Genomic DNA, 25,161 nt, shown 5'->3' on the forward strand with positions numbered 1-25,161 from the left:
TTACCGGTTAAAGATTAAAACATATAATTGTCATATACGACTAGCAAAAAATACAATATCTATCGATCAGTTATTGTGGTTACCAGCTTCATATCTTTTAGCAAATGATTGTTATCTTATCTCTAAGCAAACGGTTTAATTTTGTAAGTTTGTTCCTTGTGATTTTGAAGTTTGTTAGCGTTTTTTTCCTCTATGTTATATTATTGTCTATAGAAACCTTCATTTTGTAACTTGTCACAAATCATTCACAAATCACTGCCTCTAGTGTTATGAGCGTTTATACATAACACAAACACCGTACGACCTGAAAATACTTAATACGACATCTGCCATTGGTACAAAATAAATTTGTGATCAAATAAATATATTGAAAATGAAATATTATTGTGTGCGAAACAAACTAAAGTGACACTTCATATTTTGTTTCATAAATTGTAAAGATCTATTTTGACATCAAAAACTATTTTTTCAGACAAATTGTAATGGAATTGACTATCTAAAATATTACTTATATCTCATGAAGCTAAATTATATTTATCAAAAGCTGTGAAACTGTACTTAAATTATAATCACAGAGTATCTCAGTGTAAAATCGATTATGTCACTTTATGCAAAATAAAATAACGTTTAAATCTTGTAAATATGTTTTATTTCATTGCTCCTGATTGTGAAATCTTTTTTTTTATTTTTTCTATTATTAATATCATGATTTCATCACCGTCTGCAATAAATTTTGACTCTACGTCAGCCAACGTGAGCGTAGGCAAATTGGAGCGGACAAAAAACCGACTAGAACTGGTTCGAGATTTGACGAGTCGTGGCGACAAATGGTCTGACTATACCACAGATTTGAAGTAAGCTAGATACTACAATCCGACAATCCAAACCTGAAGGCATAAACAATTACAAAAAACGTTCGATTTAAACACCAAATTAATTGAATTACATATTTATTTAAATTTTTTTAATAACTAAATAAATATGGCGATGTCAATATTTTTTTTTAATTCATCAACGTTTTCGTGGTATGAAGAACTTCATATATTTTTAGCATTAGCATTAGCAGCCTGTAAATTTTCCCACTGCTGGGCTAAAGGCCTCCTCTCCCTTTGAGGAGAAGGTTTGGAGCATATTCCACCACGCTGCTCCAATGCGGGTTGGCGGAATACACATGTGGCAGAATTTCGTTGAAATTAGACACATGCAGGTTTCCTCACGATGTTTTCCTTCACCGCCGAGCACGAGATGAATTATAAACACAAATTAAGCACATGAAAATTCAGTGGTGCCTGCCTGGGTTTGAACCCGAAATCATCGGTTAAGATGCACGCGTTCTAACCACTGGGCCATCTCGGTTCGTCTTCATATATTATTTATTGATAATTCAAATGAAAATTAATTCAATAGCAAACAGATAAACAAACACCCATTTTATACATACAACATTCAATTTTTATAAAAGATACATTCAACTAAACTGCATAAATGTTAGTCAGGCAAATAATTTAAGTTACATACCTACCTTTTAAGTTTATTTCAACAAAATAAAAGAAGTCTACATAAAAATACGAAAATAGTTTTTAATGTGTAAATTAAGTGGATAATAGGATAATTTATAATGTAAAATAAAATATTATATATTGGTATTCATAATGTTTATTTTCTCATTAAACTTTAATGTTATGCACATTTTTGTTGTGATATACATAGAATTTATTAACATTTAGGAACAGTTTATAGACAAGTAAAAATATAATTAATTTACATTTACTTGAAATATTTTTAAATTCAATAATAAAACTAATATCGTTATTAAATTATAATGAACACCGACACTAAGAACTCAAGGTGCAGCGGTTATAAGACCATATCTATAAATAAATGGATTACATATAATAATTGAACACAGCTTCAAGGATAGTCGACAAAAAAACTCACCTTTTATGTAGAGACAGAAGATACATTTTTTTTTATTGATTTGTATTTAAGATATAGCAGAAGACAATAGTGTAATTAATTATAAATGATGATATTTAAATTTAGGGAGTGAATTAAACTTTACCCCTAATATTTCATAGTAAACACTCCGTCTATGAGTTTTTCACATCAAATCTTTTATATATATATATTACATAATATACAAATACAGAAAAAAACATAAATACATTTTTAAGCGTATTTCATAATAAAAACTTCTATAAATAAAATTACAGAAAGATGTTCTTCATCTTTATATATGATATTTAATTCAAAGTATAAATCAACTATAAGATTAAATCATTCACAAATTCGACTTTGCTACTTCGTGTTTTCATATAGATTAAAATATATTACTAATGACACTACTTTGACTGTTTATATAATTAAACATTAAAGATAATTTTCTTAATTATAATTACTTGCATCTGCTTAATTAGAATACATTTTTAGAAAGTCCACATCGTTTAAGCACTGCTATTATTAATAGAACAGAGCTTGTTTTTTATCAGTTCTTTGTGGCTCCACTGGGATAAGAATAGTTATATTAAAATAATTTTTATTTCATTCTATGAGAACAAATATTTTTGTTGATTTGAAATTCATCACATTGAAGACTTTGGACCATCATTCGATTGATAATCGCTACTTAGTAACAAAAACGATTAGTTATCTCGTAAAGACGTCTTAAAATATAATACATTGATAAACATATTTTTTTAGTAAGAGCTTTCGTAAATTCTAAATAAAATAAAATATATAAAAATAAATGCAATAGACAATCTTATAATTAGGAGCAAAAATGCTGTATTATTTTTAAAATCTCTACATTTTCCAAGTCAAAGTGGATTTTGAAAACACTTATAACAAGAGTTCAAAACAGTTTGGACATATAGACGTAGACATTATGGAACACCGGATACTTTGTTAGGTAAAATTTACTTGCCAAATTTTTCGAGGGTAGCTTTGCAGTCTCTTATGGTGTTATTGAGTCGTTCCACAGTGGCGGAAGTTTGTTTGGAACCGAGTAGCCTTGTACAGCTGTTGATGGTCGTGTAGTACCCGCATACATTGTGAAGGATCCTGACTGCGCGGTCGCCGCAGACGTATAAATATTTCCCAGCCGGATCAAAGCACATGTAGTTTATCAAACCTGGAAGTTGAGAGAATATTTTATTTATGTTTGTATCTATAATACAAAGAAATTTACGCAACATGAAGATTCCTTGAAAAAAAAATATATATTTATTTTTCTATTGTTTATTAATGTATTTGTAATCTTATGAATATAATTAATTCTATTTTTCTTTTATATATATTTATAACGATTGACGACTATTTATAAGTAGACTATATACGACTTTTTTGATTTAATAAGAATATTTAGGGTCATGCAATCTTATGAGAAAAATCCAAATGTTTATTTGATACGAAATAATTACTTAATATCAAAATTCTACCACCGGTTCGTTTCGTTTTCGGTTTTTTTTCTTTTCAGTAAATAATATTTAACGTGGCAAATTTTCTTTGAAGTAAATAATATTTAACGTGACGTAGCACGTTCTACGTGACAGAGACGTTCGTCCATTAAACATATTTACAGACATATCATTAAACTAATTATATATAAAGATAGATAATAAGTTAAATACAAGTAGTATGAAAAAATATGCCTCGTGTCGTTTTTATAATACATTTTAATAATGACATATTTGTTATTATTTTCCTTTAGGTATATTATTAATTGTTTTGACATCATTAAATACCATTATTGGGTTGAATTAATAAAATAAATGTTATTTTATTTACGCTTACGTGAAAAAATGAGAATTAGTTATAACTAGCGACCCGCCCCGGCTTCGTACGGTTGCAATTCTGTTACTAAATATACAATAGAATGTCTTACAACGTTCACAGTTTTTCAGTCAGTAAACAAACCGCTGTGTCCCTGTGTTTTAAATCTGTAATATCTTCGAAAATATTCATTTAAATTACATGCTGTAAAGGGCCACATTGATCTATATTAAATACACAAGGTATTTAAGGTACTTAAATGGATAAGGATTAATGATACTTAAAATCGCATCGAAAATAAGCTATTATTTCTAGTAAAAAGTAAAGGATAAAAAATGGTTGTTGGGGGCTATCCCTAAGAGATAGAAATATACCATCGCGAACTTTTTAAAGATCTTTTTAAGGTGTACAATATTGTAGTAGGTACATTATTTTGATCTATCTCGTAGGGTTCAGCAAGCGTTTGCGATGTAAGCGCAAAAAAAATGTGCTTATTTACGACATCACTTTAGAAACCTCAAAATATCAGTGTTTCACTACTATATTGTGCATGTATTATACATATAAACCTACCTCTTAAATCAATCTATCTATTAAAAAAACCGTTCAAAATCCGTTGCGTAATTTTAAAGATCTAAACACAGGGACAGACAGCGGTAAGCGACTTTGTTTTATACTATGTAATGATTATTATGAATGTAATTTATTTGAAATTACAATAATAATGATAACTATTCAGTAAATTCGACTGTTAATAAATTAAAATGACATTCAATTACAAATTAAGCTAGTAATCTATTTTTTATTTAAATTTAATTAATGAAAATAATTAAAGAAATTTAATAATGTCTGATTTAATAGCTTTTTAGCCTTAGATGAAAACGGCGCTAATACTGTATTTTGAAATCTTTGTACAATTTTTCAGTTACTAGTTAGTAGTATCATCGATTACAATGCCAATGTCTATGGGCGGTGGTGACCACTCACCATCAGGTGGCCTATTTGCCCCCCTAACCAATAATAAAAAAAAAACATTAAACTTCATGAAGAAACCTGAATGTATAGAAAGACACAAGCACCAACCTCCAGTGAAGCCGTTGGAATATACATCAACTTTCTAAGAAAGATTAACCTTTAGACCTTTACCCAGCAGCTATTTACGGAGTCGATAGACATGACGTCACTACTCTTGTCTTTTTGTTGTGTTTTGAGCAATTATCTACGAAGCATTTTAAACAGCACGCATTACATAATAACATGTCTTAAAAGCGTCAATAGCGCAATGGCTTACGGGCCGCCTAGCGATGTAAAATGTCGCAGAATCAATCCCGACCCTTTGGGCTATTGTCGTAACACTCCTAACACAAGTGATAAGCTTAAAAGTAGGGGTAAATAGGAATATAAGAATTCCTTAAATAATTTGGGGCATTATTAGACAGTATTCCTTTAAATTAAAAAAATATATAGTATTTTTTTTAAACTAATCATAATCTCTAAATATTTTCTAAATAAATTATTTGTTTGGCTGCGAAAATCGCATATAAATCAATTCAGCTGTGTCAAAGACAATCGAGACAAACTGAGACTGATATTTTACAAAATAATTTTAATTGTTTTTTTCATGTGATTTATGTATTTATATATTAAATATACAAAAAAAATATTAATAAAAATTATATTGTAAACCAGTAGTTTTATAGCATCTCCTTGCTTAATAAATGTGAAAGTATGTTTGTTTGTCCTGCTTTCACGCCTTAAAGCTTTAACTAATCGTTGTGAAATTTCGCACACGGATATATTTTTGGAAACAGGTCTATTTTATTTATGGAAAACAGTCTATAGACATTAGTATGATTATTACATAACTTTGCATATATTTTTTTGTTATTAATACAGATAGATTATTTAGACAATATTAGAATAGAAACGACGACTGTCGACTTAGTTAAGAATAAAACATAAAAATAAAAAGTAATAAAATTGTCTATGTCTAAATTCCATTATTTCTGATTAGAATTTATGTTAGATTAGGGTCTGTACTAATAACCAGTGTATTGAGAGAATAGTAACTATACAAGATTATAAACTCTAATACATTAACAGCCTGTGAATTTCCCACTTTGAGAAGAAGGTTAGGAGCATATTCCACCACGCTACTCCAATGCGGATTGGTGGATTCACATGTGGCAGAATTTCGTTGAAATTAGACACATGCAGGTTTCCTAGCGATGTTTTCCTTCACCGCCGAGCACAAGATGAATTCGGTTAAATGAACATCGGTTAAGATTCACGCGTTCTAACCACTGGGCCATCTCTGTTCTAAATCGGCATAAACTCTAATAAATGATAATTACAGAGACAAATCCACACATATATTTTTTACACCAATTATACTTCACTGTGAAGCGAACATGTGACGTCATAAATAGATACACCAAGCATTTATTTTTACCTACACAACGCCAATCGTTTAAAATACTATATATAAATATATATACAGAAACGCACACACACAAATTATTATAGTATTCCCTTTCCTAACAAGCGTTGTATAACAGTTACGTAGTTAAATAATACTTTGTATTATTCTTTCTAAGGTCATATTACAGATGTTAGGACGAGAGCCATCCGTGTTTAAAAGCTATTCTCAAGCTATAGAGTTTTACTGTTTTACTAATCGCTTATTAGTAAAACAGTAAAACTCTTCATTCGTAACATTAACTATGAAAACTTTGTAGCCCTCTTTAAGTAAGTTGTTTAGTCGTGGAAGCGTAACAAACAGATAGAGTTATTTTCACATTAATAATATTAGTATAGATGAACAGCAGTCGAATTTTCACCAAACCACCACCAATATGAATGGATAATAAATAATAATTATTGTACGAATTTATTAATGAGTTATAGATAAATACTAGTTAGTAGATACTGTTGTTTGAACTTAAATAGGGACTCGTTGAACGCACGCCATAGTATTAACTATTCACAAACGCTAATTTCCCGTAGCATAATATACGGTTCTTGCGATGCGGTTAACGCACGTTGAAAATGCGTCACTAAAAAAATCATACACAATACAATAGATAAATGCTTTATTGTACACACATGGTGAATACAAGAGATGACTGTTACAAAAGCGTTTTTAAGAGACCAAGAAGGTCTTACTGCTTGTATGACGATTTATTCAATATTAAGTATAACATACTATAGAAATAAAAGTTTTATTATTTAAAAAAAACATCTACTTAATTAAAAATTAAAATAAATCACGAAACGAATAAATCTGTTTCGAATTGGTTCAAATCGATGTCGTTAAGCGATTATCTAAATCGATGCGGGCGAAGAAGTGAGATAAACCCAGTTTCTAATAAATTTAACCCAGTATCACGTATTATGCTTGTATGTCAAGGAACGTAAGCAAATGATGATATTCAATTTCATTGTGACCTATTTTTTTAAATTCAATGCAACAACTACTCCGAAATAAATATTCCAATAAAATAAAGCTGTTTTCTGGTTTGAAATTGCGTATATATATTTTAAGTGAAATTTGTCTTTACATTTGTCCGGGCTAATCTTCTTACCGAATTTTGACGAGACTTTCAAAGGCCTATAGTGGCTTTCGAAATGTTCGATTCATTTTCTATGCTGAAAATTTAATGCACTCAATAACTCACAAAACATATTTTATAGCAATAAGTATACAAATCAATACAGTCTACAAGAACCTTAAAAAAACAGTTATTCAAATCAATCAATGTTTTTTATGCTTACTCAAATAAACATGCTTTATTTAAGTAGGCTTTTAAAAGCAATTTTGACTTCGGTTCCGAAAACCAGTTACCGGTTCCGAAGGTAGATTCTTCTGAGAAGAACTGGCAAGAAACTCAGAAGTTATTTGATATAAAATCCCTTGCATCATTCTAGCTGGCAACAGCGAAACGTTCGTTCGATCTATATTCGCTCGATCAATAAGGACGTCGTTCAATAATTCAGTTTCCAATAGCCTCGGAAAGAGTTAAAAATATACATGAATAAATTCGCCACGAGCCCTGTGAGTTATTTAGTTATTACAATTTCTTTTATTCATATAAACATATATTACGTCATGTTTTTTTATCAATGAACGAATCGTTGAGTATCATTAGACATATCATACAAATACTCTCGCGTAGATTACGTACAAGTTATATTGAAGAAAGTCTAGCGAGTATATCAGAATATATCAGTGTGAGAGAATTATGATTATGAAGAAAAAAATTACTTAAATTGATCAAATATGCATTATGATGAATTGTGAGTTAAATAAGGAACAGCCTCTAAATGTCAAAGCCTCTAAAAGCCACCGCCGGTCTCCTCTTCTTTTAAGAGAGTTATGAGCGTAATTCACAACGCTGCTGCATTGTGGGTCATGCATACACATGTGGCAAAATTTCATCTAACACATGAACGCGATGAAGAATTATTATAAACACAAAACACATGAAAACTCAGTAGGTCACGAGTTTCGGCTACGTCGGCTTTTTTTTCTTTTTTTAATATTATGTAGATAGGCGGAAGAACAAATGGGCCACCTGATGGCAAATGGTCATCATCGACACTTTAAGAAATATTAACCATTCCTTACATCACCAAAGCGCCACCAACCTTGGAAACTAAGATGTCATGTCACTTGTGGCTGTAGTTACACTGGCTCACTAACCCTTCAAACCGGAACACAACAATACTGAGTACTGCTATTTGGCGGTATATCAGATGAATGGGTGGTACCTACCCAGACGGGCTTGCACAAAGCCCTAACACCAAATTTATATTTCTGCCAAATTCGTTTTGTAAGTAATAATTAATAAAATATCTTATTTTTAAATCAATTTATATTTTTGTTTCTACACAAAAAGTAATATGAATGAATGAGTTTATGTTGTCAAGTTCAGTGTTCATAAAGCGGACGCAACAGTAAAACAATAACCATGAGGTATATTTTACTGCGACAATATGACAAGTTTATATCACCTTCTGGGAGACAGGTAAATGAGGTGAATAAAAAATAATGTATTACAAATCATTGCTACCCGCGACCCAAATATAACTCTACGCTAATTAGTATATAGTTACGACACATACATATAATATAATTTATAAATTATAATTATACAAGATAAAAAGTACTGGAGAATACTTTTTTAAGTGTTTTTATTGTTACTATTAAAAAAAAAGGTAAATAAAGTTTTTTTTTTTTTAAAATAATACTTTTATTTAGCAGCTTATTAAACAATCTATACTAATTTTATAAAAACAAAAGTAACTCTCTCTGTCTGTGTGTCTGCCTGTTGTTCTTTCACGGCTAAATCACTGCACCGAATTTGATGAAATTCGATGTGAAGTTTGTACCCCAAGGGATATAGGCATTTTTACTTAACACCTGAATCCAAATCCCTAAACCGGGAACGAAGCCGCGAGCGACAACTAGTTTATAATATTTTCCATAAATAATAGATTGTGTATTCGAAAATTTCACATCAATCGAGTGAGTAAAGTGACCTAAAAGTACAATATGACACACAGGTAAAATTAAATAAAAGCTTTTAATGGAATTATTGTTGAGAATCTTATAAAAAAGAGTTCCATAAAGTCGGGCTACGTCATAAGTCATACCTCATAATGAATGACATTTAAGGAAGCCATTGTACCGCTGTTGTTGCACGATTTTAGAAATTAGCTCATAACTTTCCTTTCACTAATAATAACAGATTTATATAATGAATAAAACAATTTTTAAATTGAACGAAAGAAAAACAAAAGTATGCTAAAGTAGCATTAGCCAGTTTATTAATTTAATGGTTTATTATTTACGTAAACATTTACAAAACAATTATTGAAATATAATATTTCAAACGTATTAACAAATACGTTTTCATTGCCTCGGGCATGAATAATTGAATAGACTTTAATTAATTATCACAAACTGCTACACGCAAATCTCTTAACGAGTATTATATAAAATATAAAGCTAAGAAATATAAATATAGTGCAGTAAATAAGTCAGATAATTTATGAAATATTGATCTTATAACAAAAAAATATCAAGCATTTTTATCTTTTCCTATTTCCAATCCAAATAGCAATTGATCTTCCTAATGAAAGTTCGCCTAGGAGAGCTTTAGGAATTTGATGCCTATACCGCCGTGTGTTTATTATATTATATTTTTTATTTTAGTTTTAAGCTTGGATTGGTTAAAATATTAACGCAAGGAATCAATGAAAGGAGTAACTCCTTCGATGCTCGTTTCTACTTTCGAAGCGGTAGATTTTAACAATAGATAATTACTTTTTAAAAGTAATTCCGAACTGCGATCGATTCACTTTCACATACTCACACCCATTATATACGCTTGTTAAGCACTCTTATATAAATATATATTAAATCTGTGTCATAAATAAATCAACATTTATAAATAAAAATGCAATATTTATGATCCACCTTCGTGTTACAGTTTTTCGTGATAATATAAACACGAATGTAAGGCGACAAGTGCGCGGGTCACGACTATGATCCAGGATCTATTAAGATAGATCCTTATTCCGTGTCATGTTTGTTTTAATGATGATTCATTAGGCCAGGCGCACACTGAGTTTTATAAATGATAGAACTACTAATTTTAAAATCCACGTTGCGATATGTTCATACCTTAATTTAAGAACCAATATTCTTTTTGTAAAAAAAATATATAAATATCTGCCTCATCGATATTACATTAATATGTATAATTATGTATTATAATATGTAGCAATGCTCCAAATTAATTAAGGAAACAAAGAAACAAAAATGAAGTCAAAACAATGAACTGCGCAGGGGTGTAATCGGCTCCAAGAGGTGAAAATTATTTTTTGGTTGGAGAAGTGATGGCGACAGCTTTTTGTGATTGTTGAAGAGTTATCTCAATAGATTATAGTGATAACCATTACAGACTAAGCTTACTACTAGTTACTTGCCAAGTTGATGGCGGAAAACGGCTTCGAAAACGATTTTGTAGAAGAAGAAAAAAGTAGTTTTACTTCTTAGTAAAAGTATACCAAAAATAGTGGACCCCTCTTTACTCACCAGATCTAGCCACGTGCTTTCCATGTGCGTGCGATCTAGCACGACTTTTTTGTTCCCTAAGTCAAAAATTGCGGTCGGAAGACAGAGATTTTTCATCACCTTCGTAAACGATTATTTTTTCGAATATTATTTGGACGAGTTGAAGAAATGAAATAATTTCTCCCCGATGGAGAATGTATAGGTGTGTAGACTTTCAAAGATGTATTAAAATAAAAATAAATTCAAAGAAACAATTCTTGTACCTTTTTAAGGTTGGAAACTTTTCAGACCACCCTAGTAGATGTTCGAATAAATACGTGGGTGGTTCGGTAACATATTATATTACCTATAAAATGTATTAGCTTCCTGGAAGTGAAGAGATCGCTCCAATATTTATTGTATAAAAATTTCCAGATTGTGTATTTATTTCCGTTACTATTTAAAATAATAATATATCGTGAGGTAAACATATCACTGGTTTTATATGATTTTAAAGATTTTATTTATCATTACATAGTATAAAACAAAGTTATTAACCATTTTTTATACTTTACATTTTACGAGAAATAATGGCTTATTTTTGAAACGATTTTAAGCAATCAAATTAATTATTTATTAATTATCATTATAAATATTCATTAATCAGGAAAAAGGATTAATTATAATTATATATTCATTCATTAATCCTTATCCAATTAAGTACCTTAAATACATTGTGCATTTAATATAGATCAATATGGCCCTTTGCACCATGAAATTTAAATGAATATTTTCGAAAGTATTATCGATTTAAAACGCAGGGACATAGTAATTTGTTTTGTCTAATGACAAAAAATCTGCGAACGTTGTAAGACATATATAAATATAATACGTATTTAGTACCAGCATAGCACCCGTGCGAAGCCGGGGCGGGTCACTAGTTTTAAATAAGTGCTACAATTTTACCATACTTTTTTAATCGTATTTTCTTTTAGAATCAATTCTTCTTTTAAATTTTCAGATGTGTAATTGGGTAATTACTGCAAACTTAATGTAACACGCTCGATACAGGATTTATTCGTAACGAAAAACACACAGTTTTGGAGGAAAAATATATTTTAAACCTAAACCAAATAATTTAGCGTATAAAGGGCTTTAACATTTACATTATGAAATAATTATGACTCATGTATTAATTGTTTATGTTCTTTTGCGTTTATGTAGTTAGTTTACTTGGATGAAAAATATATAATACAAAATTAATCGATAATTTAGATACACATTCAGGACATTTTTTCTGGTTAGGATACCGGATTCCCAGAATGAACCCTGAGCAGGCTTTTTAATACAGTCTTCAAAATATACCCGGGCGGTGGAACCGGTTTATGTGGGATTTTTACTGACTAAAACCTCTACGATTGCCGTCCTCGACTCGAATGACAAAATTAAACATAACTGATTTCAAAACTAACCTGTGTAAACATTCTCGACTGTGTCATACAGCTTGCCGGTGTACGTATCGTAGAACTCGACATTCGCGTCCGAAGAAACCGCTAGTACTTCAGCGTTCGGCGAGAGTGCTATCTTCGGAGGATTAGCCGTCTGTGTGTATGTACCCGTCTCTAGGACATGTGGAGATTCGCCGCGGACATAGTCAACTGAAACAAGAAAATTTTCAAAAATATATTCATCGTTCAGAAATACTTGTATTATGTTGTAGTACGCACTCATTCTTAATGTTAGTATTAACAGTATTAACGTGGATCTACTACCAGTTAACGTTGTTTTTCAGAAAAAGAACCGGCAAGAAACGCAGTACTACAGTTAGTCTAATGCATCCTGCATGAATTTTTTTTTATGATATCGGCAGGCGAACGAGCAAATAGGCCAACTGATGGTAAGTGGTCACCACCGCCCATAGACAATGGCGTTGTAAGAAATATTAACCATTCCTTACATCACCAATGCGCAACCAACCTTGGGAACTAAGATGTTACGTCCCTTGTGCCTGTAGTTAAACTGGCTCACTCACCCTTCAAACCGGAACACAACAATACTGAATACTGCTGTTTGGCGGTAGAATATCTGATGAATGGGTGGTGCCTACCCGGGAGGGCTTGCACAAAACCCTACCCCCAAGTAAAAAAATTAAACGAATACTAACTCTTTTTATTATCTCTATAGTATTTTAACTAATAAGTCATATGTATCAATCACGATGTAACAGATTGACTTTGTTTAAAATGTTCCCGAGTGAACAAGTGAGTACTCATTTATATAAACGAAAAATCTAAGCTTAAAACCAGTTTAATCCAGTCTAAGTAGGACATTAGCGGTTTATACTTTTTTATATAATATTTTGATGACTAAGAATATTTGCGTCCTTAAAATTTCGGCTGGCAATTACGGCGCTTCTAACGGTACTTGCACACATTCAAATGAACTTTGTCACATTTGTACATGATACAGTTTTAAGTGATCTTGAAATATATGAACGATTACATAAAAGTTTATTTTATGTTTGCATGTTGTGTTAGCGTGATCAAACAGCTATACCATTGGGACTCTATGGGAATATTTTTCATAGCAATTGTTTCAATGGAAAAATATTTAGACCGTTATATTGACGAACGTTTTATTTATTTTTTAATTCACATAGATAAAAAAAACACACATTGTAAATAGATTTAGGTATCGAGGAACCCATTAAATCATAAAAAATACTAGTAATTTTCCATTGTAAGGAATTATTAATATTACCTCTATTTGACCATCGAATTAGGCTTAAATCTTGTGCTAGGACTAGGTACGAAAATGGCTCACTGGATCAAGATCGAACTTGCAACTTTTTACATCGCTAGGCGTACCGTAAAACATTGAGGGATTGTTGCAATTTATATACCTCATAGAAGTTCTTTTCTCATTTAAATAAGTGATACATAGAGAATTCATGACAATTTACCTCTTAGCATATTTTTTAAACAGATATGCATTTGTACGAGTACGTTGATGGAAGTATGCCATAGTTTTTTACGCAATAAAAACTAACATCCATACAAAGTTTCTATTAAAAACTAACAGCCTGTTGCCAAAATGTACCAACCCATAATTATGATAAATACAAAAATATTTTTAGCTATAAATTGAGATCGCTATATGTACTTTAATAATAGGGGGTTAATTAGTTGTTAATTTTCTATTGAAAAATAAACTAAAGAAAAGCTGAAAAATGCAGTAATTAATTTGGCAACCAAAAATAAATTGTGGACTTATTACTTTTGTACTGGCTTTACTAGATTAATTTAATTCAATGTTTTTAAAATCTCTCAAATCGATTGCAATTTTAGTATATATCACTAGTTATTAAGATTACCGCATTAGTTAATATCATAATACCGAAGAATTTTTATACATATAATTAAACTGTTTAAACAATATCAAAGTAATACAAAATATTATTTTATTAATATTATAGACCTGTTTTTAAAATAATATCATTGGAATACGATTTCTATATTTACAACATCCTATAGAGCATCCTTTAAAGCAACATCCTACTTATAGTATAGACAATAATTGAGAAATTTCAATTTAATTAAACCGTTTCTAAGTATTTATAATTGCGTTATCGAAAAGTTTAATTAATTATGTTTTATCAACATTTTACAAATTTAACCGTTTTTTTTTTTATTAAAATACATTATAACGATCTAAACATTACTGACTTTTTTTTTATTTTTTTTTGTATTTGAAAAAGTTAACATACATTATTTATATTTAAGGGCACTACAAATTTTACATATATAAGGAGTATAGAGTATAGAAACGATAAAAAAATATATCGAAGTCTGTTTGTCTCTGCGTTTCAAGGTTTCCGATGATTAATAAAATCGTTCTGCAAGTACAATTATAATATGTAAAAATTACGTTATATAACCTTACAATCAAATATCTTATAAATATTTTTTTCTTTATGGCCGATGACTTCCACAGTGCGATTATCAACTAGCCAACTACGCAGTCAAAGGAGTCTAGCCAACTACGCAGGAGTGGCTTTCGTTCACAAGCGTATGCGCAAACATTACGGACCTGGCTTGGACTCTCGCCTCTCGGTTCAAAGTACGCAATCTCACGACTACATGACCAGTCTCACGGCCTCATCATTATCCATATCGCCATACAAATAACATCAATTTCCAAAACAGGACTCTTACCGAGAATAACTAATTTGTAACCCGAAAACACGATCGCAGTTGATTTAATTCCCCTATCTGACGTATTACTAAAATTCTATTTCCGAATTTCATTGATGTAAGTACACAAATCTACGATGTTTCCGTTTAGTCTTTTGAACATATTAGATTTGAGGATGTTAATCTAGGTTTATAATACAAGTGTTACGTATTCGCAATGGGACAGACCCGTTGCTGACGTCACGCTACGTTGCACGTTATAAAATGTATTCCATTTAATGGAAAACATTTAAGCTCATAAATATTCTTCAATTATCCTGTTAGCAATGACGATATTTCCATTATGAATCAGTTTGATGAAATATGTTTTTAAAGTACTACCTCTATGGTATAAAATGAACGAGCTGAACATAATTTGAACACCATTATATAGAAATTTGCAATACCTTGTTGGTCTAGTGGATAAACGTAAGACCGCAGATCGTCAGTTAGGTTACCTAAGTTTAAACTCCAGTTCATGTCGATATAAAGTTATGTAACTTTTCAATCAATTAATTCTAAATAGAAACTCGGAGTCGGGAAATTGTAAGTGTGTATACTCCTGTTTCTCGGACAGCATGATAAGCTATCGGCCCTGCGCCAAAACTCTTCAGTTTTATCGGATTTCCCGTCCTATTAAATGACGAGAATGAGGTAATAAACGGCACCCGTGTTTGCGCAGATATACAGAACACCGCTCCTGTATTTTCCATATCGAGATGAGTAAGTTTTAGATCTGCTTTTGAACGATGGAGAACAAAAACGGCAAAAAATACATATTTTATTTTTTTGTGACTAGTGAAATCACCCAGTCTGATAAAGTTCCTTATTGACGTTCTTTAATCACAGGTCATGATCTTTAGTTAGTACTTTGTGCAATTAACAAAAAAAAACTCAGCGATAATATCCGTATTTTATATTTTGTGTATAATTTCATAGTAATAATGTATTCAATGCAATCATCAGAATGCAATTACAAAAATGCGTACAAGGAAAAGATATTTAACCGGTTACAAATGAGCGTCCGCAGAAGAATCTCATCCAATAATTACATATTCGAGACGTTAAAAGAAGTCAAGAAGATAAATTAAAGAGGTCTTATTCTAGTATATGAGGTAAATTATAATATTTATTTGCAAATCCAATTTGCATGATGCAACAACGCATATTATTGGCAGCAATGCGGAGGAATTTCATGGCATATTACACGGCTGTGGGCATTAAAGAGGAGAGATGTAACCAGTTCACGTCGGCGGAGTTTTTTTTCTGGAAACGGTCGGGTTAACGCACGTTACCTTTAGGGTTGCTAACTAACTTTGAAACAACAAAAATAATGATGTAGTATGATATTAAGATAAATAAACCATAAGAAGTTTTATTTGTGTAATTAATAATTATAGAAGCTGTGTTTGCAGTCACAAAATATCTTAAACATTATTTTATTGCACTACTAAGAATAACTATTGCAAAATACTCTTTTTCTAGAATTGCTACATTTTGTAGTTATTTAGTTTCATTCATTTCACTTTTTACGAGTTAGTAGATGAGGTAAATAATTTTATTTTCAAACAAAAGTATAATTTATAAGGCATAATAATAAATTTGAGAACCCTAGTTAGTGTGTGTTGTTCTCAGCAGCTGTTGCTCAGTTTCTATAGATATTCGTTCCAATACTATAGTGAACGAATTAAAGGTAATACTGATAAAACTACACACTGAACTAAGAGTGCAAATGTAGATGTATGAAAGTGTTCCGAAACAGTGTTAATAAACCGGTTTCGTTATCGTTCCAAAAAAATATATTTTAATATTTTCCTCTAGGGTAAGTAGTACTTATATTTTTTTTTAGTGTAAATTTATTGATGATTAATGTTTTATTGTTATTAATGTCTAGTATAAGTAATACTATATTATACTATACTAATCAGTTATTTCATCACTACTCAGCTTTACGTAGTATTGTTTTGTTCCGGTTTAAATTAGGTACAAGTGAGCCATATAAATTATATTTTTCTTTTAATGTAAAGGAATACTTAATATTTGGTCGAAGTGGCGATCTTTGGGGGGCCTATGTCGAGCAGTGGACGTCCTTTGGCTGAGAGATGAGATGAGACTTAATATTTCCTATATCACCAATACCTATGGCCGGTATACTTACCATCAGATAAATTTTCTACTAGTCTACCGCCGTGTAATTAAAACAAACAAAATAATATAAAACAAACAGCGTTATATAACTAGAATTTCTAACATAAAAACCAGTTTTTAATTTCTTACAATTGATATATTTTTGATTCATTTCTCACCTAACTCACGCGTTCATAGTTAATAACGGAACATTAGCGGTTTTAAATACAAATTACACATTCATAGTAAAAATCGTAAACAATAACAAAACTATATATAAATGAATGTATTGAATGTGAATGTAAAATGAATATATATAAATGAAATTAAATAGCAGTCTCCTTGTAAAATATAGTTCGAAAACTTTATTAATGATGACGCAATGTTTAGTCGAAATGATAACAATATATTAATTACTCGATACTCACTTCTCGTGTGGTAGAGCTTCCACGTGCCGTCCTTCGACACAGTCGCGATGTGCGACGTATCCACTGCAAAGGCCACGTCATAAACACCGGACGTATGTCCCGTCAGCTCGTATGCCTTTGTCACCTGTTTGAATTCACCGGTTCGCGTGAAACCGACCTCCATTACTTTAACGTCTGGCGAAAAACCTGTAGCGACTACGAAACGACCGCATGGTGATATTTTGGCTGTGTGAGTGTTCATGAGGTATGTGTCGAGCCGGTGAAGTTGTTGTCCTTTTAGATCCCAAATAATCATATCTGTTTTCGATGTACAGGACATTAAGAATTTGCCATTGCTGGAAATTCCGAAACCGATTACGTCATCTTCGTGAGCCTGGAAAACAGTGAAAATACGCTCTGTTAAAACAACAAGGATAACAGCAGGTCGCAATTAAATGACTAAAAAACATTGCTCTGAGGAAATCGATTTAGTCTGCAAACTATATAAATAAATAAAAAACACAGAAATAAGGACACAGGAGGTTTTAAAATCAAGTTCATATAATATATAAAAATCAATAGGATATTATAACAAGCCATTGTCATCAAGAAAATCAAGATTTAAACTTGGAAAATCATCCAACTCCGTTTACATATGCGACAAATAAACATATTATATTAAGATAACCTTGCTTTCTATAAGAAGAAGGATATTTGAAATCGGTATCATGAAAGAGATACAATTGATAACCATTCATTAATTTTATAGTCCTAAAATTAATTATAACATGGGTTAAAAGTTGCGGAATCGTGTCACAGAGATAATTTTCCGTCAGCGTTTTTACTTAGTAAAAGTGCTATAGCCTTCTAGAAAATTACGGTGAATTGATTTAAAACAATCGTCCTTACTATCGATCAATTTTAAATAATATGGGACATTATTTTCATAATTCAATGGTTTTACAAGTAGATTACTACTACGGAAAGAAGATTATAAGGCGTTTTGTTAAGTAGGTATAATCAGTACAATGCGGTCCGCTAATTTCACCTGGTTAAGACTGATCGATGGAGAATTGTGATATTTTAAAGAAACAATACCAACAGATATTGTTACACCAATTGTGCGTAATTGTGCTTAGTTAAAGTGAGTTGCTAGATAAAAATTATATGACGAATAAAGAAGTTATTGATGATATGTTTTTAATCACCTAACGCATGCGTAATAAATGCTCTCAAAACATCTTGAGACAAATAACGCATGCCATATCAATAGTCTTACGTATGAAAAAAACATATTACGCATTAAGTTATACTAAGGAAAAATCACGTTTGTCAAGAATTGTTTCTGTCTAAGTAAACACGCGGCCGTGACGATGTCGCCAGCTCACCGCTTTTTAGATTAGCTTCGAGATCGGAGGGTAATGCACTCTGGGACAAACAAAATACCTCAATTCTAAAGATCGAATATTTATTCCGCCGTATTGCAAGGACAATTGGTTTGCCCAAGTAATAATAACTATATCCTTAGATAAACATGCAAATTTATTTATTTGTAAAAACTCGAAATTCGATAACATATCGGATCTATGATTCGGCGACGTTTGTTCATCTTGTTTACAAGACCAATTTTTTTTCACATTGCTGGCAAACAAAAATAACATAAATCCAAAAAACGTTATGAAATTGTGAACCCTTCATTTTATAACCATTTATGTTATTTAAAAAAAAGTAAGTAACCGCAAATGTCTTAGAGATGGGCTAAGAAAAATTGTAACATTTTAACGTATTCCATAATGTTACGTCAGTGCAGATTGATGAATGTATGGCAGAGTTCCATCTTACACATGCAAGTTTTCTCACGATATTTTACTTCTCCACTGAGCCCGAAATGTTATGTAAATGCAAATTAATTAAATAAAATCTCAGTGCTTGTTACGGATTTCACCAGAGATCTTCGGTGAAATTCACTGGGCTACCTCTCCCCTATATCTCATATTATAAAATGCAAAAAGCGTAAAAGCTGTTTCGTATGATTAAGTCAATTTTAAAAATAGTTACATAAGACATTCTTTAAATTTGTTAATTATAGTAATTTAATATGGCATAATAGCCGACAATAATGCTATTATGAATTTCTTTTGAAATAATAACAATTAGTAACAATTTAAAAATTAACATTATGTACGAACCGGTTGTAATTTGTTTCGATAAAGTCATTATAATATTATCGATCACCAGTGTCAACGTGGTGTATACATATAATTTTTTAAAGCAATAATTTCGACCTGACCTATATTCAGACTATGCTCCCAATTTCTATTTATTACTATCCCCTCGCTGTCAGTTCGATGGGAGAAGAGAGATTAGGCGCAGGCTCTATGTGTATTCTGAGGCACGTGTCTAAAGCTGTGAAATTAAATTGAAAATTTATTACCAGATATAACTAAGACCCAATAACTCTTTATTCGAACACGGAACGATCTTTTTAAGTCTTTTTAATGTGTAATTTTTTCAATCTATTGTTTGTGATAATTATTTCCGTAAGGTATATAATAATGGATCAAAACCGTCAAAAAACATATCAGTGAATCTTTTATACGAATTACTATTACTAACATATTCATTAAAGGTGTTGATTATTTAACATTTTGTATATGCATTAGAATCAATAAATAATACAGTTACGCCTTTAAATCATCAATACATATTTCCTATATATATATATAAATGTAAAAATGTCTGTGGGATATTCTTATATAATCCTATAATAGGTACATTCAATGTATACAATGAGAACATGAATAAATGCTGAGATAAAGTTAACAAAACAGATTGACTACTACTTATGCAGTCCAAATAATCAGCATCATGTTTTATGTAGGCACGCTCTCGAGGAAATATGACCGTCGAACCTTCCTGTAGCTAAAAATATATACTCGAGGCTGCGCGTGCGACGATCCGAGCGTATATCTACACAATACAAGGTACGGTAGTCGGTAGGTAGGTAGGTACAATAACGCCATTGTTCCAGAGGAAGGTCGCACCAGTGATAACGAACATAATGGCTGTCTGACGAAGTAGTCAGCACTCACTCTTCAATCCATAAACAGACGATGGCTACAATGTGACAAAACCTGCCTAACGCGCGAACCAAAAGGAATCATATTCTATATAATTTAAAATCTAAAATCGTATCTAAAAATTTTAAAGATTTAAAGCTCATTTACATGAAGGAAAGTTGAAGACGACACGGAAAGATTTTCCGGAAGTAACTCCTTTGTGTTCAGTGTAAAGATCTTAATGTATTCAAATAACCTTGGAAGTAGATAACGTTTTTGTCATTTAAACTACAAGTTCATTTCTAAGTCACTCCGAAATAAATACACTTAAAACTTACACGTAGCGCATACATAATCGTGATAAGATTAGACTACAATGTTTATTCTACGTTAAGTCATTAAAACTCTTAACGTTATGCGTACTAAGTAAATTTTGAATTCCAACCGCTTTTATTCGATACATAAACATGAAAATTACGCTTCTCGTGGCAATAGTCAAATCTTTATGCAACAATATTACATACCAAAACCTTCCCTGCATCGCGCTATTTCCACTGATAAAAGTTTTATATATATGTATTAACATAAGAGTTATTTTTTTTTGTTAACCATTACTTTAAAAAAACGTCTGCACATATATTAGCACATAAAGATAACGATATCTGTAACCTATATAATTCAAATCGTTCGTTGTGTAGCGTTCCATTTGTAATAAATACTTTTTAGTGATCCATTGTCGTAATCGGGAAACATAGCGGTATCATTATGACCTAATTACGTATGATACTGAAATCGATATTAATAGTGGCTTATAATTAATGTCTATGTATCGTTATTACATCTGCCCGCATTGTTATTGTATATTTAGGTTGCATGTTCTAGAGAGTTTATCACAACGCAAATGTTCTAAGTCGTGACCTGGATGACGCAAATAGATGTTGCTGAAGATATAGGTCGGAAATGGTAATATCGTTGAGAGAATGAATGAGAATAAATTTGAAACAGATACAAATAGTTTGGAGGATTATCGTCTCGGATAGAAAATGGTTATTATAAATTATATTATTTAGTTGTAAAGGATTTGTGAGTTCGTTGTTCTTAAAAACAACAATTCAAAAATTTTACCCTATGACATTACATACCTATTATATATATATATATATATATATATATATATATATATATATATATATATATATATATATGTGTATAATATAAATATATTATACATATTATGCCATATATTTTTATTGTTATTATATTTAATATATAAGTATATGTTCAAAGTATAATAGTTTTTGTTTTAATTATAAAAAAAAAAGATTATAATTTTGCCGACCCTTTCGCAATAGTTGCACAAAACAAACAATATTTCCTTCTTATAACTTAAAAAAGTTTTTAATGAAGTAAAGAAAACAATAGCAAGATTGTTTAGAATTTAATTAGAAATTGAAAGATATATTATGATCACGTTCAATTTATTTGCCATGATAATTTTATTACGCATTGTGTTTATTTAAAAAAAAAAAGATAGCAGTGTTGTTCGAACAATAATGAGAACTTAACTTAGACAATCTTGAAAGTAGCGCGCTTCATGTTACTACGTAGCGAAATCTTGTGATCTCGTCTCACACATCGTATTCAATAATCATTTCTTATTTAATAGCCACCAAACAAACAGCAAAACAAACATTCTTTAGAACATTGTACTTGTACATACGCTCATTCTCTTTACTTTTGAAGTTTATTAGTTAGTTATACACATATTAATTTCAGTTTAATGTATTATCGAGTTGTACACGAACATTGCGGCCTACTTAGTTACTAGTAGAACTCAGTCTTGTTTCAGGAGACTCTGCATCTCTATAACACTTCATACATTTGACATGTTTGCAGTGAATTAGTCACAAAGTATTTTGCAATAAACCAAACGCAATCGTTGATCAGATATAAAAATTTAAGAACACAAAAAGTAATTTATGATTAAGAGCAAGGGCTGTTTGTGTAGGTTTTTTAATGTGAAATAAATTGAAGGTGAAGTATATACAAACAATAAAGTTCATGTATATAACCAATGATCAGCGTGGGTAGCTTTTACCTGGCGTTTCTTTGTATGGAATTAAATATTTATTAATCAAATACTGGTGGAAAATAATGATCGTTATGTAATACCCACATCGTGGTAGGTTTAGAGTAATTACGTCTGGGTAGGTACCACCCAGTCATCAATAATTCTTCCACTAAAAATCGATACTTTGTATTTATTATTAGCTCTGTTCCGGTTTAAAGGGTATAGTAGGTCAATGTAATTACACAAACTCAAACTCAAATTCCTTTATTCAATATAGAAGTATTACACTTTCTTATTGATTGTCAAGTTAAACACTACCACCGGTTCGGAAAAAGAAAACACCCTGACCTGAGAAGAACCGGCGAAAGAAACTCAGCGGGACTTTTTTTTTTACGTCAAATTAATTATATACATAATTGTATATGAGTAGAAACAGCCAGGAGGCGATCGTTTCATTCCCAAGGTGTGCTATCAAACATAAACTCACTAATTGTATAGTAACCTTTCGCACACAAGCGTTCCTTAACAATTTTTTTAAATTTCGCAACAGAAGCATTTTGAACGCTTTCTGGGATCCTGTTGTAGAAGCGTATACATTGCCCCACAAAAGAGTTACTGACTCTATGCAGTCGAGTAACAGGAGTAACAAGATTGTCTTTGTTCCTGGTACCAACGTTATGAGAATCACATTTTCTCATAAAAACATTAATATTTTTCCGTACATACAAAACATTACAGAATATATATATTGAGAAGCAACAGTCAATATCTTAATTTCTTTAAATTTATACCTCAAAGATTCCTTGGCTCCTAGGTTATAGATTGCGCGAATAGCCCTCTTCTGCAGCACAAATATAGTATGGATAGCGGCTGCGTTACCCCAAAGCATAATACCGTAGGACATTATACTGTGAAAGTAACTGAAATAAACTAGGCGAGCCGTATCAACATCGGTAAATAATCTAATTTTTTTGACCGCAAATGCCGCAGAACTCAGTCTACCCGCCAATCCGTTTATATGGGGGAGCCACTGTAATTTGGCATCAAGTGTAAGGCCAAGAAATTCAGTTGTTTCAACTGGATCCATCGATTCCCCATTGATAAGTACATCGGGTTTTACATTTTGCACGTTTGGTGTGCTAAATTTTACAATTTTAGTTTTTTTATTATTCAGCCTAAGATTATTTACGCTAAACCAGTGTACTATATCAGACATAGCATTGTTTACATCGTCATACTGTACCTGTTTCCTATTAATTTTAAAAACCAAAGAGGTATCATCAGCAAACAATACTATATCATGTTTGTTCCCAACAAGAAAGGGCACATTACAGGCAGAAGAAATAAAACATTTCAAATCTTATGGCTTGCGGCGCGATAGCGAAAAGAATGCCAACCTCAATGGATGCCATTTGCCAGCAGGTGTACCATATGGTCTGCCCGCCAAAAAACATAAAAGAAAACGTATTTTGGTTCTTTCGTCTTTTCGTTTAATGCCAAGTGCTTATTAACGTATCTCGGCATTATTCTTTGTTCTTTTTTTACCATTAATCAAAAATACAAAAATTGTTTTTATCTCGAGAAATAAAAAGGGTAATAGGTGACAAAATTTTTTGAACAATATTAAAAACTTTTCTATACACCAAGTTTATGTTTTAAAATAATTGATTAATTAAAATTTGATCATATTATATACACTCTAACATCAAACAGCTTAATTTCGTTTATCCGATGTAAATTGTTAGATTTCGCATTAGAAATACAGTTGTCAGAATATCACAACCAATATTTGTTTACCTTTTTAATATAATTACTCATCGTATTATTATTTGTTATTGCTTACACCGGAAATTATATTTTACAGGTCTACTGTATAAATCAGAGACCAGTCTATGAAAAGTATTTATGTGTATTTATGCAATTGTTGAAATCTACAATGCTTTTATTTTAACGATATTTTTACGTCTTTATATTTATAATCCAAAAATGTAGGATATTTGATATATAATAGATAGAATAAAATGTAAGCTAGGATCCCATTGCCAGCGCTTAGACAAGTTGAATCTTAATTTTAAACTTTGTTACAACAAACTCAAAAAGCGAAGAATAATTTGATAGGGAAATATGAAAAGGAAGGGATAATATGCGAATACTTACTCTTTGTTATGTCATTTATAGATAGTTCGAAAAAGCCTTTCATCGCAATCAACAGTGTTTAAAAATTTTATAATAGTTTTTAATATTTATTTATGTGTTTAATATTTATGTCAAAAAAATACTATATTAAAAAAGTCGCCATTATACAACTTTAAAAAATGTAGGTTATTAAATTCATGTTTATGGTAATTAAAGTTCTTAATTACACATTTGCAACCGAGAACTTTATAAAGTAATTAACAAGGAACTGTACAATTAAGAGTAATAAACATTTAAT

The 25,161-nt window shown here is 30.9% G+C and overlaps 1 protein-coding gene across 1 annotated transcript in view; it reads right to left on the minus strand.

The window, feature by feature from the left end:
- Positions 1–1,684: 1,684 nt before the first annotated feature.
- LOC125068063 (transducin beta-like protein 2) overlaps positions 1,685–25,161 on the minus strand; it is a 71,889-nt gene continuing 48,412 nt past the window's right edge. The window contains exons 4-6 of the mRNA XM_047677052.1: positions 17,619–17,991; positions 12,304–12,489; positions 1,685–3,130 (exon numbers count right to left, since the gene is read on the minus strand). Of these exons, the coding sequence (XP_047533008.1) occupies positions 2,916–3,130; positions 12,304–12,489; positions 17,619–17,991 (774 nt within the window). The 3' untranslated portion in view covers positions 1,685–2,915. The remainder of the gene's footprint in view (positions 3,131–12,303; positions 12,490–17,618; positions 17,992–25,161) is intronic.

Source organism: Vanessa atalanta, chromosome 13 (genome assembly GCF_905147765.1).
Source record: "Vanessa atalanta chromosome 13, ilVanAtal1.2, whole genome shotgun sequence".
Lineage (NCBI taxonomy): Eukaryota > Metazoa > Arthropoda > Insecta > Lepidoptera > Nymphalidae > Vanessa > Vanessa atalanta.